Source organism: Sorghum bicolor, chromosome 10 (assembly GCF_000003195.3).
Source record: "Sorghum bicolor cultivar BTx623 chromosome 10, Sorghum_bicolor_NCBIv3, whole genome shotgun sequence".
NCBI lineage: Eukaryota > Viridiplantae > Streptophyta > Magnoliopsida > Poales > Poaceae > Sorghum > Sorghum bicolor.
Window position 1 is genome coordinate 4,176,309 of NC_012879.2, and position 13,550 is coordinate 4,189,858.

A 13,550-nucleotide genomic window follows, 5' to 3' on the forward strand; every position below is an offset into this window, starting at 1 on the left:
AGACAACATAAGTTTGAGGAATAACTCAACATTGCTAACTTAGTCGTTCTCAAAAAAGCTATACTATATAACTTATGTACATAAGTTTACTCCCACTATTTCAAATTATAAGGCATATTGACTTTTCTAAATTGAATTTACTATGTATCTAGACACAACTATATATGTATACACATAACAAATTCAATATATGTAGAAATATCAAATCATTTTATAATTTGGAATAGAGAGAGACATAATTTACACAATACAACTTATGTACATAAGTTACACAACTAATACACTAGTGTATATAGAAAGTTACGCAGTTATTATACACAAACAGAAGTTATACAATACAACTTAGCAGAATAGGTTAGCAACATAACTTAGCAGAATAAGTTAGCAATATAACTTATATATTATAAGTTAATATACATAAATTGCTACTAGAAAAATAAAAATCTTCGAAACATACAGAAGTGGGGTCTAGTTTTGTTCGCCTCGTCACGTTGAACACACCGGTGTAGACGGAATTAAAAATAGATACATCATTTAAAAGTTATAGTAATTTGAAATAAATGTTTTGCTTTTTTTCATGATGACGTCAAGGAGAAAGAGAAGTGGGAGGAGGGGGAAGGAGGGTGGACGACCGGCATGTATCGTTCGCTGGATATCGTTCGCTAGATTCAAAACTACTGAACAACCGTAAGAATGGAATTGTGGAACTAAACTCCCGTCAAGACTAGCAGACCACGAGGAGGAAGTCGTCACCCAGCGGGCCTCCTTGGCTGCCTATCTGTTACGAAGCCGAGAGATATTATGCAGCTGTGCGCGCGCTGCTCTGATCGAGAAGGAAGCATGGGTCGATCCACAGTATCCATCGGGGCAGCGGGTTAAGCAGGCAATTTAAAATGGATTAACCGCAGCTCCTGTGTATACTAAATGGGTCGCTGGATTGGCTCCGGTTCGACCATAGTTGAACCATCCCCATCTTGGCCTTGTTTACTTGCAAATTTTTTTGCAAAATGTGAATAGTATCAATTTTGTTTGTATTTGACAAATATTATCCAATTATGGATTAACTAGGTTCAAAAGATTCGTCTCGTCAATTCCGACCAAACTGTGTAATTAGTTTTTATTTTTGTCTATATTTAATACTTCATGCATACGTCTAAAGATTCGATGCGACGGGGAATCTGAAAAATTTTGCAAAATTTTTTGGGAACTAAACAAAGCCCTTGAGGTGAAAGTTCTGACCTGGGGAACAGAGCATTTGCAAATTAATTTTTTGAAAACTAATTTTCTGAACTGAAACATCTGAACATATGAATCCTTTCATTTCTATATCTGTAACATTTTAACATCTGTGGCTTCTGACATGAATTATTTTTCATTCGACCGTTTATCCTTATCAACAGCATTTTCAGATCATTACAAGCCAAACAAATCATAGCATTTCCGCAAATAAGCACAACATAATTCTTGACATAAAATTTATAAAAAAAATCTGAGAAAAGGGTACTGAAATGCAGCAGCTATTTTATTGATGTCTTTGCGCCACAAGTTAGAACTGCACAGTTACTGCGAACTATGCTACAAATTATCAAGGGCTCAAGGTTGGCAACGTCGTCGACGGAGACGGCGTTGTTCCAGAGGCAGTACTCGGTAGTAGTACCTGCCGTTGGCCAGGAGGAGGCGGTACGAGACATGACGCACGACGACGTAGCCGCCGTCCCGCTTGCCGACGGCCATCCACAGGATGGGGTCCACCGTCCACGTTCCGGTGGTCGTCGCAGTCGACGCGGTGGGCGGGCGAGGCCGCGACCGCGAGGTACCGGCCGTAGGCAGCGCCGTGGATCGGAGGAGGGCGTAGGTGGAGTCGTCGTCGTCGTCGTGCAGGATCCGATGCAGCCTCCATGCCGCGTTCATCGACCCACGGGCGCGGCGCCAGCCCAGGGAGAGGGAGACCCCTACCGGCCCGTCCTCGTCGGCTTCGAGGTGCCCTCCGATCCGAGCACGCGGCTCTGCAGCCGCACGTAAGGCCGTAAGCCCCGTCGGGGAACTGCTCCATCGCCGCCTTTGTTGCGAGGGTACGGGCCACGGACTCACGGTGCGGGTGCGGGTCCGGCTGCGGCGGCGAGCGAGAAGCAGACGAAGACGGTGGGGGAGCAGAACAAGTTCGTTGCGACGGTTGCGTTTGGGCGCCGAGGCGGGGTGGGCAATTTGAAACAGGAGGCTTCTCGGAACAACGCCGAGTACTGCCTCTGGAACAACGCCGTCTCCGTCGACGACGTTGCCAACCTTGAGCCCTTGATAATTTGTAGCATAGTTCGCAGTAACTGTGCAGTTCTAACTTGTGGCGCAAAGAGATCAATAAAATAGCTGCTGCATTTCAGTACCCTTTTCTCAGATTTTTTTTTATTTATAAATTTTATGTTCAAGAATTATGTTGTGCTTATTTGCGGAAATGCTATGATTTGTTTGGCTTGTATTGATCTGAAAATGCTGTTGATAAGGATAAACGGTCGAATGAAAAATAATTCAGGTCAGAAGCCACAGATGTTAAAATGTTACAGATATAGAAATGAAAGGATTCATATGTTCAGATGTTTCAGTTCAGAAAATTAGTCTTCAAAAAATTAATTTGCAAATGCTCTGTTCCCCAGGTCAGAACTTTCACCTGCTCACTTGTGAGACGTCCTTCTTTCATTCTCTGTGCACGGGTGCAAAAATAAGATTGCTGGAACTGAACATCTGCAAATGTTTAGTACACATGATGCTCGCTGTGTAGCTGCCTTACTGCCTTGTTCCCTTGTGAATTTCAGCTGCTCAGGCGTTGCGGTGCCCCGAATGGTATGCTGTCTTTTCATTTTTGTTCAGATAGTTTCAGAAAAACAGCAGCTCTGAGTTCAGAGAAATTATGTAGTTTCGAATAGATATGGAATGTAGTATCGTCTTCTTGGTTTTTTTCCTCATTTTAAAGATTTTTTTTTTTTTTGAGGAAACAGGAGGGGTCACCACCTACTGGAATTTTATTATACTGTTGAAAAAATACAGACAGTTCTGGAGTACAAATTCAAGAAACAAAAAAAAATGACGAAAAAAAATCAAGAGAATCATACAAAGCTTTCTAGCCATAAATCCAACATGGGTTGATATTTACTTTTAGTCTTGGCTGAACCCACTGAATGCTGCAGATTTCTGAAAATCAAGTCATTTCTAGCAGATCAAATTGATCAGCACGTAGATATAATGATCTCCATATAAAAAGGCTTATGAATGAAGTCCCCGAATGCAGAAAAGGTTTGAAGTATGTCATTCTGCACAAATGGAGCAAGACCCAAGGTGTTCCAGCAGCTCAGCGCAAAAAGGGCAAAGGAAGAAAAGATGGAAAACAGTTTCATCAGAATGCTGGTGACAGAACACAGAAAAAGGATTCCAAAGCCATGGTTGAGCCTATCTTTGAATAAAATCCAGAAGAACAGTTTCCGACTTTGGTTGACAATGGGATTTCCAGAGCCAACTATAAACTGGATGCACTTGCCTAGAACCTATGAGCTGTGAGTAAGCTTTCTTTGATGTAAAGACTGATGATCCCCAAATGTAAGTCCATAGATCATAACAGCTCAGATCTATCCATTGTAGAGATGTAAGACTGTACTGAAATGTGTTGGGCCCTTGCAAAAGAGAACAACTCAGGGAAAAAAGAACTCATCAAATTGTTGTTCCAAGTATCTTCCCAAAAAAAGCAGGATGAACCTTCAGAAACTATGACTGAAGCCAACTTTTGGTTGAGGGGTAATGGTTTACTTTGTTTGGTTAGGACTAATCTAAAATTTGAATGCTAATAGTCTCAGGTCCATAGTCTATAGTGAATTCATAGTGACACATAGAATTCATATATAGTCGGTAGTGAATAGTCTCAGGTTTGGTTTCCAGGTTTTGTTCCTGCTACTTCCAGTTAAGCCTGGGCAAATTACCCGATACCCATTACCCGTACCCGAATTACCCGAACCCGAGGTACCCGATCCTAAATTCGGATAGCGGTTTTGATTACCCGAAATTAGTTTGGGTAATATCCCCCGGTACCCGAATTACCCAAATATTTGTCTATATCTTTGTATCTATCATGTGTTGTTAGTTAAATATTAGAACTTATCAATTTATTAGAACATAATTCTCTTTGTTTGAACAAGTGATAGTAATATATTATTCTCTACAAATTGCTATTCAAATTCTATACAAATTGCTGCTGAAATTATATATAAATTGCTATTGAAATTTTGTATAGTGTGTTGTTTTTTGAAAATGCAGGTAAATCGGGAATATCCGAACCCGAACCCGAACCCGAACCCGAATTATCGGGTACCCGAAATTGCGGGTAGTGTTTTTTCGGGACTAATATCGGGTAACAATTTTCATTACCCGAATTTTGAATTACCTGACCCGAAAAAAATCGGGTAACCCGAATGCCCAGGCTTACTTCCAGTATTTCGTGTAAATATAAATCTAAACCGAGATGCAACTTGTAGAAATACCACATCAGTTAGACAACAAAATTTGGACATGTCAACAAAAGTTTTGATATAAGAAACACAAAACTGGACAAGACCTAAAATAGCTTTTTCATAACAGTTACACTTTCTCTTACAAGAGCCACACCCACATCTGCCGTTTCAAAAAATAAAAATAAAAATTACAAGAACCAAATCTTCAGATATACTGTGCATGTCAAAAGAATTACACCTTCCTGCCCTGCAATGCAATGCCGGGCTCCTGCAGAACGGTAAAAACTACCAACATATGCATGGAAAAGCCACCTGAAAGTGAAACTACAACTGCAGAGTCTTCAACGCAGATTCAGCACACGAGTCGCCTTCCTCTAGCTCCTAGCTTCGCTGAGGCGCGGGCGGCGGACGACGACGCCCTCGTTGGCTTCCTCGCAGGAGTCGATCCACTCGCTGTAGACGTCGATGGGCTCCGTCAGTGCGTTGGCCTTGGTGGCGTAGGTCTCCTTGCAGACGACGCAGGACGCCACGGCGAACGGATGGCGTTCCTTGAGGAAGATGCTGCACTGGACGGCGCGCCGGTGGTTGCAGAAGGGGCAGGTGAAGTCGGTGTCCAGCTTCGGCGCCTTCTTGGGCTCCGCCATCAGCTTGGAGGTCCTCGACTTCCTCTTCCCCATCGCTGGTGCTGCTGCTGACGGATCTCGATCGACGAGAGGGGGGCTTCTGGAGTCGACTTGGTGGTGCAGCTGGCGGATCTCGGCGAGAGCCGCGCGAGGAGAGCCTTGGGGATCGAGTCGATGGACACGGCCGGGGGCGGAGGGCTAATATAATGCTGCAACGAGTTGCCTTGCTAGCAGAGGCTGCATGGGCGTGGTGTTTTTATATAGGGCGCGAGCAGCACCGGCACCGGCACGGCAGGTCGGAGTCGGAGTCGGACTCGACTCACGCGTGCGTTCCACGCTTCTAGCTAGGGTTCGAGCCCGGTTCGCGAGAAAAACGGCCGGTAGTACCCTCGGGGATCTTGCTCGAGGCGGCGGCGCAGCCCCCGGCCGGCAACCGCGCGTGCCGTTTGGCGTTCTGTTTTTCTCTTGCACCGTGTCCGATTCCGTGAGACGCCGGCCGGAGTACGTCCGCCTGAGACCGGTCGGGGCCGGATCGGAGCTATAAATTTCCAGGGGCGTCACAGAAACACACCTCGTTGATGATGGAGCTAGGCCACGTCCTGGAGCTCGTGCTCTTGATAATGACGTCTCGCCAGCCTGCTTGGCGCTAGAGAACTTTGGGCTGCTTCTGTTCTGCCCCACCAAAAGTTAAATTCTTCTTCTGGGTTAGCCTCCATGACCGGCTTTGGACTGTGGCTCGCCGACGTCGCCATGGGCTTCAGCCAGGAGATGACTGTGTGCTGTGCGGCCAAGAGTCAGAAACTGCCGATCACCTTCTTTCGGCCTGTGTCTACACTAGACAAGTCTGGCTGAGGGTGCTGCGACGTGCTGGCTTCCAAGCCATTTGTCCGACGGCGTCCTCCTCAATGGTGCCTTGGTGGATCACTGCACGGGCTTCGCTGGTTGGGGAGCGGCGTAAGGCGTTTGACGCGCTCGTGCTCCTCATCGCCTGGACGACTTGGAAGGAGCACAACCGGAGAACCTTTGACAACATCGCCAGGTCCGAGGATGAGCTGTTTCTAGCGGCGAGAGAAGAAGCGCTCGAGTTGGTGGCGGCTGGGTTCTCGAAGCTGGCTGGAATCTTCTCGCAGTAGCAGTACCAAGTTACTACCTTCCAATTCCACATAGTCGCAAATCTAGTTATCAGCTTAGTGCGTTATAGCAGCCCCGCCGTTTGAGCCGGCGATGTTTGTCATGTGTGTGCCCGCGGGTTGAGGCTTCTCGCCAAAACCGCCGGGATGTATTCGAAAACATCTCATTTCTCTTAATGAAGTACGCGCCAAGCGCGATTTCAAACAAAAAAAGAGCCTTCTGCTGAACAACTTCTCAGAAAGCATATCCTGACGCATTTGCTCAATATATCAAGAAACGGGGAGAAGAAAGTTCTGTGCACATAACCATGATTTTCAATTCATAGCTAAACCTCTTCTCATTCTGAAAGCTAAAGTCAACAAACACGGACTCTAATTCGTTTTATGTTTCAGGATTTTGAGCAAGGTACATACAAAAGCGGGAACATGTGTTCTTGTTATCACGCAGAAAAACCTGGTAAGTAGAATCCGTGTTGCATTGCAAATGCAAATCATTCTCCATTACTTCCATATATTCTTTCAGCATTTTATAAGCTCTGAAACAAAGGCCAACTCAAACTGCTTCTAGTCTACAGAATGTATCAAATCTAAGCACCAAATACAAAAGGGTTGTTGAGTTTTCTGAAACTTTCTGAACAAAAGAAGTCAAAGCGATCCTCAACTCATTGCTGCACAGAGTAGTGAGAATTCTGATTTCTGAAGAGATGTATTGAGAAGTTGTTGTGAAAAGTTCTGCACCGTACCTCTATGCATCAGCATCTGGGTACACCAACGCCTCAGCAGCTGTATTTTAAACACAACCGGTAAACAATGGGATAGTTAGGAATCCAGTCATGGGTGTGGCAACAGAGAGCAGTATTTTGACCCTTCAACTCAGAGATTGCTGGACGACTAAAATTACGGACTGACAATCACAGTAATAAGAAATGAAACCGGACAATTTTTTGTAACCATGTACCAGTTAGGATATGTCAAAGGGCAGCTAAAGCCCAGGAGGCACTAACTGCTTCCATTCAACTTATTCTGCTTACTCAAAGGAGGTTTTAGACTAACCCACACCAGGCAAAAGTTGAGCACCTGGTTAGCTAGAATTAAAACCCAACAAGAGAACTGAACGAGTCCGGAACACGCCACTGAGAGAACTGCTGGGTAACAAGTTGTCACCTGGTGATCCGGTGGTGAGGACGACGACGTCCATGGGCTCTTGGCTGCGAGGCAGGTCGGTGACGAGAAGGGTCAACCGCCCGCAGAGGCCGGCTCGAACGCACAGTGTCATGCCGATGCTGGCGAACGGCTCGGCCAGTTTGATCGACACCTCGCCCCTCAGGCGGTACACGGATTGGCCGCAGAAGTCGAACGTGCCCCAGCCGATCTGGGCGAAGTTGCCGTCATCGTCCGCCCGCACGTATCGGATCCTCCGTAAGCCTCCTACACTCTGTTGCAACAGTAGCAGGATATAAAAAAATAAGCATACATGGCCAGTAACTGAACGAACAAATCTGTATACACATCGTAACAAGAACAAAATACTCAGATGTCAGCAGAGAACGGATGATAGCAAGAACTTGAACGCAGTTGATCTGATGCAGATTCACGAATGGCAGACTGAAAATCACACAAACTAGAATAGAGAAGTGGTAATGCAACAAGAATTATCCAGTAACTCATGACTACGGAATTAGAACTTCTGAACAGAGTAGTAACCTGAACCAAAAATGCCCTCAACGTAAACTTAGCAGAGCTGAGTAATTACTACTACTCCATAGTACGGACAGCGTGCATACTTTTGGTAAGAAGCAACAATGGATTCAAACAGCTTTCGAGAATCGATGCAGAAAAAAAAAGGGAACGTCCAGGATTGGTGTTCCATCCAAGTAACCCGTTCAGGTAACCCGATCTACAGGCTCCAATAGTCTAGCTCCCTCCAAATTGAATTCGTGGATGGAGTGCAGGGAGAAGAGAAGGCGAACTCACGGGAGAAGGAGCTGGAAGTGCTGGCGGCTCCGGTTTCGGGGGAATGGGCTCGATCACCCAACGCATCGTCGTGCTCGGCTCGCCGTTGTCGTACCAGAGGCCGTACCTGTGGTGGCGCAAGAGGACGTCGCCGCTGCCGCCGTCGTCGTCCCCCGCGTCGACGGCCTCCCAGAGGACATCATCCTGCTCGGGGGCGTCGTAGACGCACTGGACCGCGCGGCAGGCGCGGCGGGCGCGGAGGCCCGGCGGCGGCGCGTTCGCGGGCCTGACGGCGAGGTATCGGCCGTAGGCGGCGCCGTGGAGGAGGACGCGGGTGGCGCCGCCGTGCTGGACCCGGTGCACCCGCCACGCCACGCTCAGCGAGGCGCGGTGCTCGCGCAGGGACACCCCCACCCCATCCTCGTCCGCGTCGAGGTAGAGGCACCCTCCTCCTCCTCCTCCTCCTCCATGCACGCGGCTCCGCAGCCGCAACCGCAAGTGCGCCCCGTCGGGGAACTTCTCCATTGCCACCGCCAGTGGTGCGGCGCGGGCCGTGCGGTGGCGGGCGGGCGGGCGGCTGGCGGCGAGCGAGAAGGTTTTGCTGCGTGGGGAAGGCGGGGCGAGAGGAGAGAGCAGAGCGAGTCGGTTGGGATGGGGGTCGGTTACGTTTGGGCGCCGAGGCGAGCCGGGGAATTTCAAGGCGATGCTCTCCTCTGGATGGTGGGCTGCGCAGGTTGTTTGGTCCACGTGCCAATGACACTGACAGTGGGGCCAGTTTCGGGGCATGCTTAGGTGGCAAGGCCTTCGAGTCCGATGGCGAGGCGGGCGTAGTGCCGGCGGCTGTACATTTTCATTTGCTGAAAAAATGACGAACAGAAGTTCTGTTTTTAGCTTTAGCACAGAAAATGACGTGAGTAAACATGATTTTTCTACAAACATGGATTTTTTTTTGTATACTCAGGAGAAAGGTACAGACAAAATCAGTCCATCACCCAACGGAGATGAAGATGCTGGTAACTACAATCAATATTACTTCACAGAACCATCTTTCGACAGTTTTTAAGGTCATTCAAACTACTCCCAGTCAGTAGAACACATCTAATCTAACCACCATTACAAAGAGTTGCTGAATTTTCAGAAACTATCTTGACAAAAGACGACAGCCAATTCTCATGTCACTGTCTAAGGGACACCAATGCTTAAATGCTTTTGATTGCCGAAGAGATGATTTGCGGAGTTGTCAGAATTTCTGCTGCTCTCGTAGTCCTCTAGGGTATATCTGGGTACACTAAATTCTGAGCACCTGAATACGAAAGGAACAAGAAAAATAATGAGATAATTAGGCAGCATGTCATCAGTGTTCCATTCCACCAGGAAGAAGTAATCAACACTGAACAAAAATAAAATAAAATAAAAACAGTAGACAGTCAGTTCCAAGATCAACAAATACCACTATTGGCTAACAAGTGGAAGGATTGAACTGTCAAAGGACTCATAAGTCCTAAGTGGCACTACGAATAATACTGACCTGATAAATGAAATCCTGCAATTTAAGAACCAGATCAAATTACTGTTCTGTCAAATGACTCCTAAGTCCTACATGTCACTTTGAATATTACAGACCTGACAGTCTGAGCTTATTTCACTAGAATGCATCTGCTTGACTACAATGTTCTTTAGATTACTCCAAATCAAAAGAAGTAAAACAACTACCTGAAGCAAAAGTAGGCTAAAATTTAAAAAAGGCCAAAAAACCAAGAAGAGGGTACTAAACACACCAATGAACATCTGGCTATGGGAAAAACAGGCAAGTTACATCTCCTGTTGTCAGTATGATTTTACGACCTACTCAACATATATCATGCAGATACTTCTACTCATCTATTTCCATAGCAAATTCTGAACTACAGATTACAGAAGTACAGAACTACAGTGAGCTACAGACAATGTTACAACATTTTTTGGTTAGATGCCTTCAGTTAAGTTGCTTGTAAGCCTCCCTGTAATAACAATCTTAAAATTTATAATAAAATGAAGTGCTGTGGGGATCTCCCCCACAGTTTTTGCCTTCAAAAAATGTTAAACTGTGCATGTCACACTGCCATTACTTAGCTTGCTGATAAGTTTAAACATCGCACAAGCTGAAACGGTAAGATCAACTGATAACAAGTGCTGCGCAGTGCACAGAGCACTGGAAGAACAGCAGAGTTTTCTCACCTTGTGATCCGGTGTTGAAGACGACGATGTCCATGGTATCTACGCTACGAGGCAGGTCGGTGACCAGAGGGGTTAGCCGCCCTTGCAAGCCGGGCCGCACGGCCAGTGTGATGCCGTCCCCGATTTCCCCGGCGAGCTGACGTGCCCCCACCTGGACCCTCAGGTTGAACACGGAGCGGCCGTAGTAAGAGAACGTGGACCAGTTATCGGAGTTCTGATCGAACTCCCCTTGGTCGTTCGCCCGCACGTGCCGGATCGTCCGCTGTTCATCCGCCACGGGCCTGCGCCGCCGGAACAGGCCACTGCAGCCTCCTATATTCTGGAGAAACGTACCACTTTGTGTTTAGGAAAAATCAAATAGCTAGACAACTGTGGTGCTGGTAACTGAATGAACAAGTCTGAACACACATTAAGAACGAAATGTTAAGAGACAAAATAATAGAACAAAATGTTCAGAGACCAAAATAACGCCAATTCATGTGATCTGGCAAGAAATGGCCTCCACCAAAGAGCTCAAATCATTCAAGTACACGGCATGACAAAGAACTCCAATGGTGACCTTGACTAGACTTTCGAGATATCATGATCAGATTCAGATTGACGAACGACAGAGAAAATTGTAAAGCAACCACAATCTAGAATAGACGACAGTTTCTTGATTACTGGCTGCAAATAGGAAGCCTAACAGAACTAATATGCTAAAGAAACCTCTCCCTAAAGCGAATACAGATATTGCTCCCTTTGAGCGTGGGCTACAGAGTCAGATCGAACTTTCGGGCGACTGACAACAATCAGAACTCGTCAGGATTAAGTGATTAACAAGTTCAGTCTTCTTGTGAAAGAAGTTGACAGTTCCATTAAGCGCTGACTTCGGTCAAAATAAACGCAAGGATTGCGCCCAGGAGAACACAACAATCAGACTGTACAGTTATTGCGAAAATCGACGCCACGAAGAAACCCGTTCCAACTTCCAAGTAAGAAAGGATAACGAACTCACCACAGTCGGACGTGGAAGGGGTGGTAAGCCCGATCCCAGCTCGAATCCGCGGACCGTCCACTGCATCATCGTGCTCCACCTGCCTTCGTTGTTATCGACGGTACGGTGACCGCGGTGTGCCAGATGCGGTACCTGCCGTTGGCGCGGAGGTTGCGGTCGAAGTCGTGGCGCAGGCTGATGTATCTCTCGTCGTCGACCATCCTGAAGGGCCTCCACGTGACGGCGCCCACGTTGGCCTCGACATAGTCGCGCTGGACGGCGCGGCTGCCGCGGTAGCCGGACGGCTCCCTGCCGGGCGCGATCGCGAGGTAGCGGCCGTAGGCGGCGCCCTGGATGAGGACGAAGGTGTCCCCTTCGATCAGGACGCGGTGCACCCGCCACACCGCGTTCAGGGAGAAGACGCGGCCGTGCGGGCGCAGGGAGACCCCCTCCCCGTCGTCGTCGGCGTGGAGGTACGTCTGCCGCGCGCGGTTCCGCAGCCGCACGAAGGCCCCGTCGGGGAAGAGGTCCATCGCGGAGACTGCCGGCAGGCCCGGGTGCTGCAAGTGCTGACGACCGCCGGGCTCCATTTTCGGAGGGGATTGGGAGCGGGAGGCGAGAGGCGAGAGCAGAGCAGGTGTTCGTTGGGATGGGACGGTTACGTTTGGGCGCCACGAAGGCGGAGGTGGGGTATTTCAAGTTTTTTTTTTTTTTTTGACAAGAAACAGAATGCATTTATTAACAGCAAGATGCTGTGATTAACGTTACAGAAGGAAGGGAAACAAAGTTTAGCACCTGTAACACAGGGCAATGGTCACCATGGACCTGGGATGCACATTCAGCTTGAATGGCCTGAGAGATGTCTAAATTATACAAAATAGCCTGTCTAGCCAGAAAATCTGCTTCGTCATTGTCGTTCCTGTCAATCTTGGAGATAGAAAAGGAAGATGTTTGTAAACCTTCATCAAAATGTTGAATGTAAGTCTTCATTCTCCATTCAGGGGGATGGGTACGGTCCTGTTCACCGAGATACTGCAGGAGTACAATATTGTCCGAGAGGATGTAAGCTTCATGAACCTGCAAGGCATTGAGAACTTTGGCAGCCAGGGAAATCGCCGCTGCTTCAGCCATAATGACCGAGGATGTGTCTTTTAAGACAGCTTTAATATGTATCTTCGAGGCCGGCTGCATCTGTGTATTAACAATAACTATGCCAAGACCTGCTGGACGAATATTATGACTTATAGAATCAGGCTCAGTGGAGGCATCCACATAGCATATAATACCTTGGAGAGTCTTTGGGTTTTGAATCTGCTACACTTGGGAGCCTGCATTGGAAGTATTATCAGTGTGGTTACCATATACCTGAATCTGAGAGTGGCCTTGGAGATGCACATAAGCATGGGATTTTGCCGCTTGATGGACACTCCATGCAGTCCATGATTTGTCATTGAATCTGTTGTCATTCCTGGCTTTCCAAATGTACCAAAGAAGAAGAGTGGTTTGGGTTATCATTTCATTATCAGCATTATTAGGAATAATAAGAGGAAGCGTGGACTGAATTCCATCTTCTTCTGGTTGGAACCCTTCGGTGTTGATAGATGGATTGGACATTCTCCAAACCTGTTTAGCTAAATTGCATTGGAAGAAAAGATGGAAGTCATTTTCAATCGAACCAGAGTAGGAGCAGCATTGATCAATATGAATAGTGTATCTACCAGCTCTTTCCGCAATAGCCAAAGCTCTTCTAATGAGTCTCCAAGTAAAGGTTTTAATTATTGGAGGAATGGTTTTTCATTTCCAGATTTTTTGAAGGATTTGATTAGCATTGGGGAGAATACTACGAGAGCCAGGAGACGACAAGGAAGCAGTATTATGGGTAGACAAGTAAGTATAAATATTCTTGGAAGTGCATTGACCATCAGTAGCAGGATGCCATCTTAAAATGTCTTCAGAGTCATTTGGAATAATTTGGGTGGCAGAGACAGAATTGGTAAACTTGGCCGAAAAGGTATTAGCAAGAAGTTGGTGGTTCCATTCATGAGTACCTTGAATCCAAAGGTCAGAGACCTTGGCTGGGAGCGGACTGGTAGTGACCGGGATGTTGAGGTGATCATGGATGCGATTCCAGAGGGGGGTCCACGGTTCTGACCATATGGAA

The 13,550-nt window shown here is 47.1% G+C and overlaps 2 protein-coding genes and 1 pseudogene across 2 annotated transcripts; all 3 read right to left on the bottom strand.

Annotated features, from left to right (window-relative positions):
- LOC8076154 (transcription elongation factor 1 homolog) lies at positions 4,865–5,167 on the bottom strand. The gene has a single exon (XM_002437860.1). It carries the CDS (start codon positions 5,165–5,167, stop codon positions 4,865–4,867), a length of 303 nt encoding a protein of 100 aa, XP_002437905.1.
- On the bottom strand, positions 6,601–8,721 carry LOC8076155. The gene is made up of 3 exons (XM_002437861.2): positions 8,218–8,721; positions 7,408–7,678; positions 6,601–7,026 (listed from the first exon to the last, which is right to left on the bottom strand). Exons 1-3 carry the CDS (start codon positions 8,719–8,721, stop codon positions 6,989–6,991), a joined length of 813 nt encoding a protein of 270 aa, XP_002437906.1. The 3' UTR covers positions 6,601–6,988.
- LOC110431061 lies at positions 9,205–11,979 on the bottom strand (annotated as a pseudogene).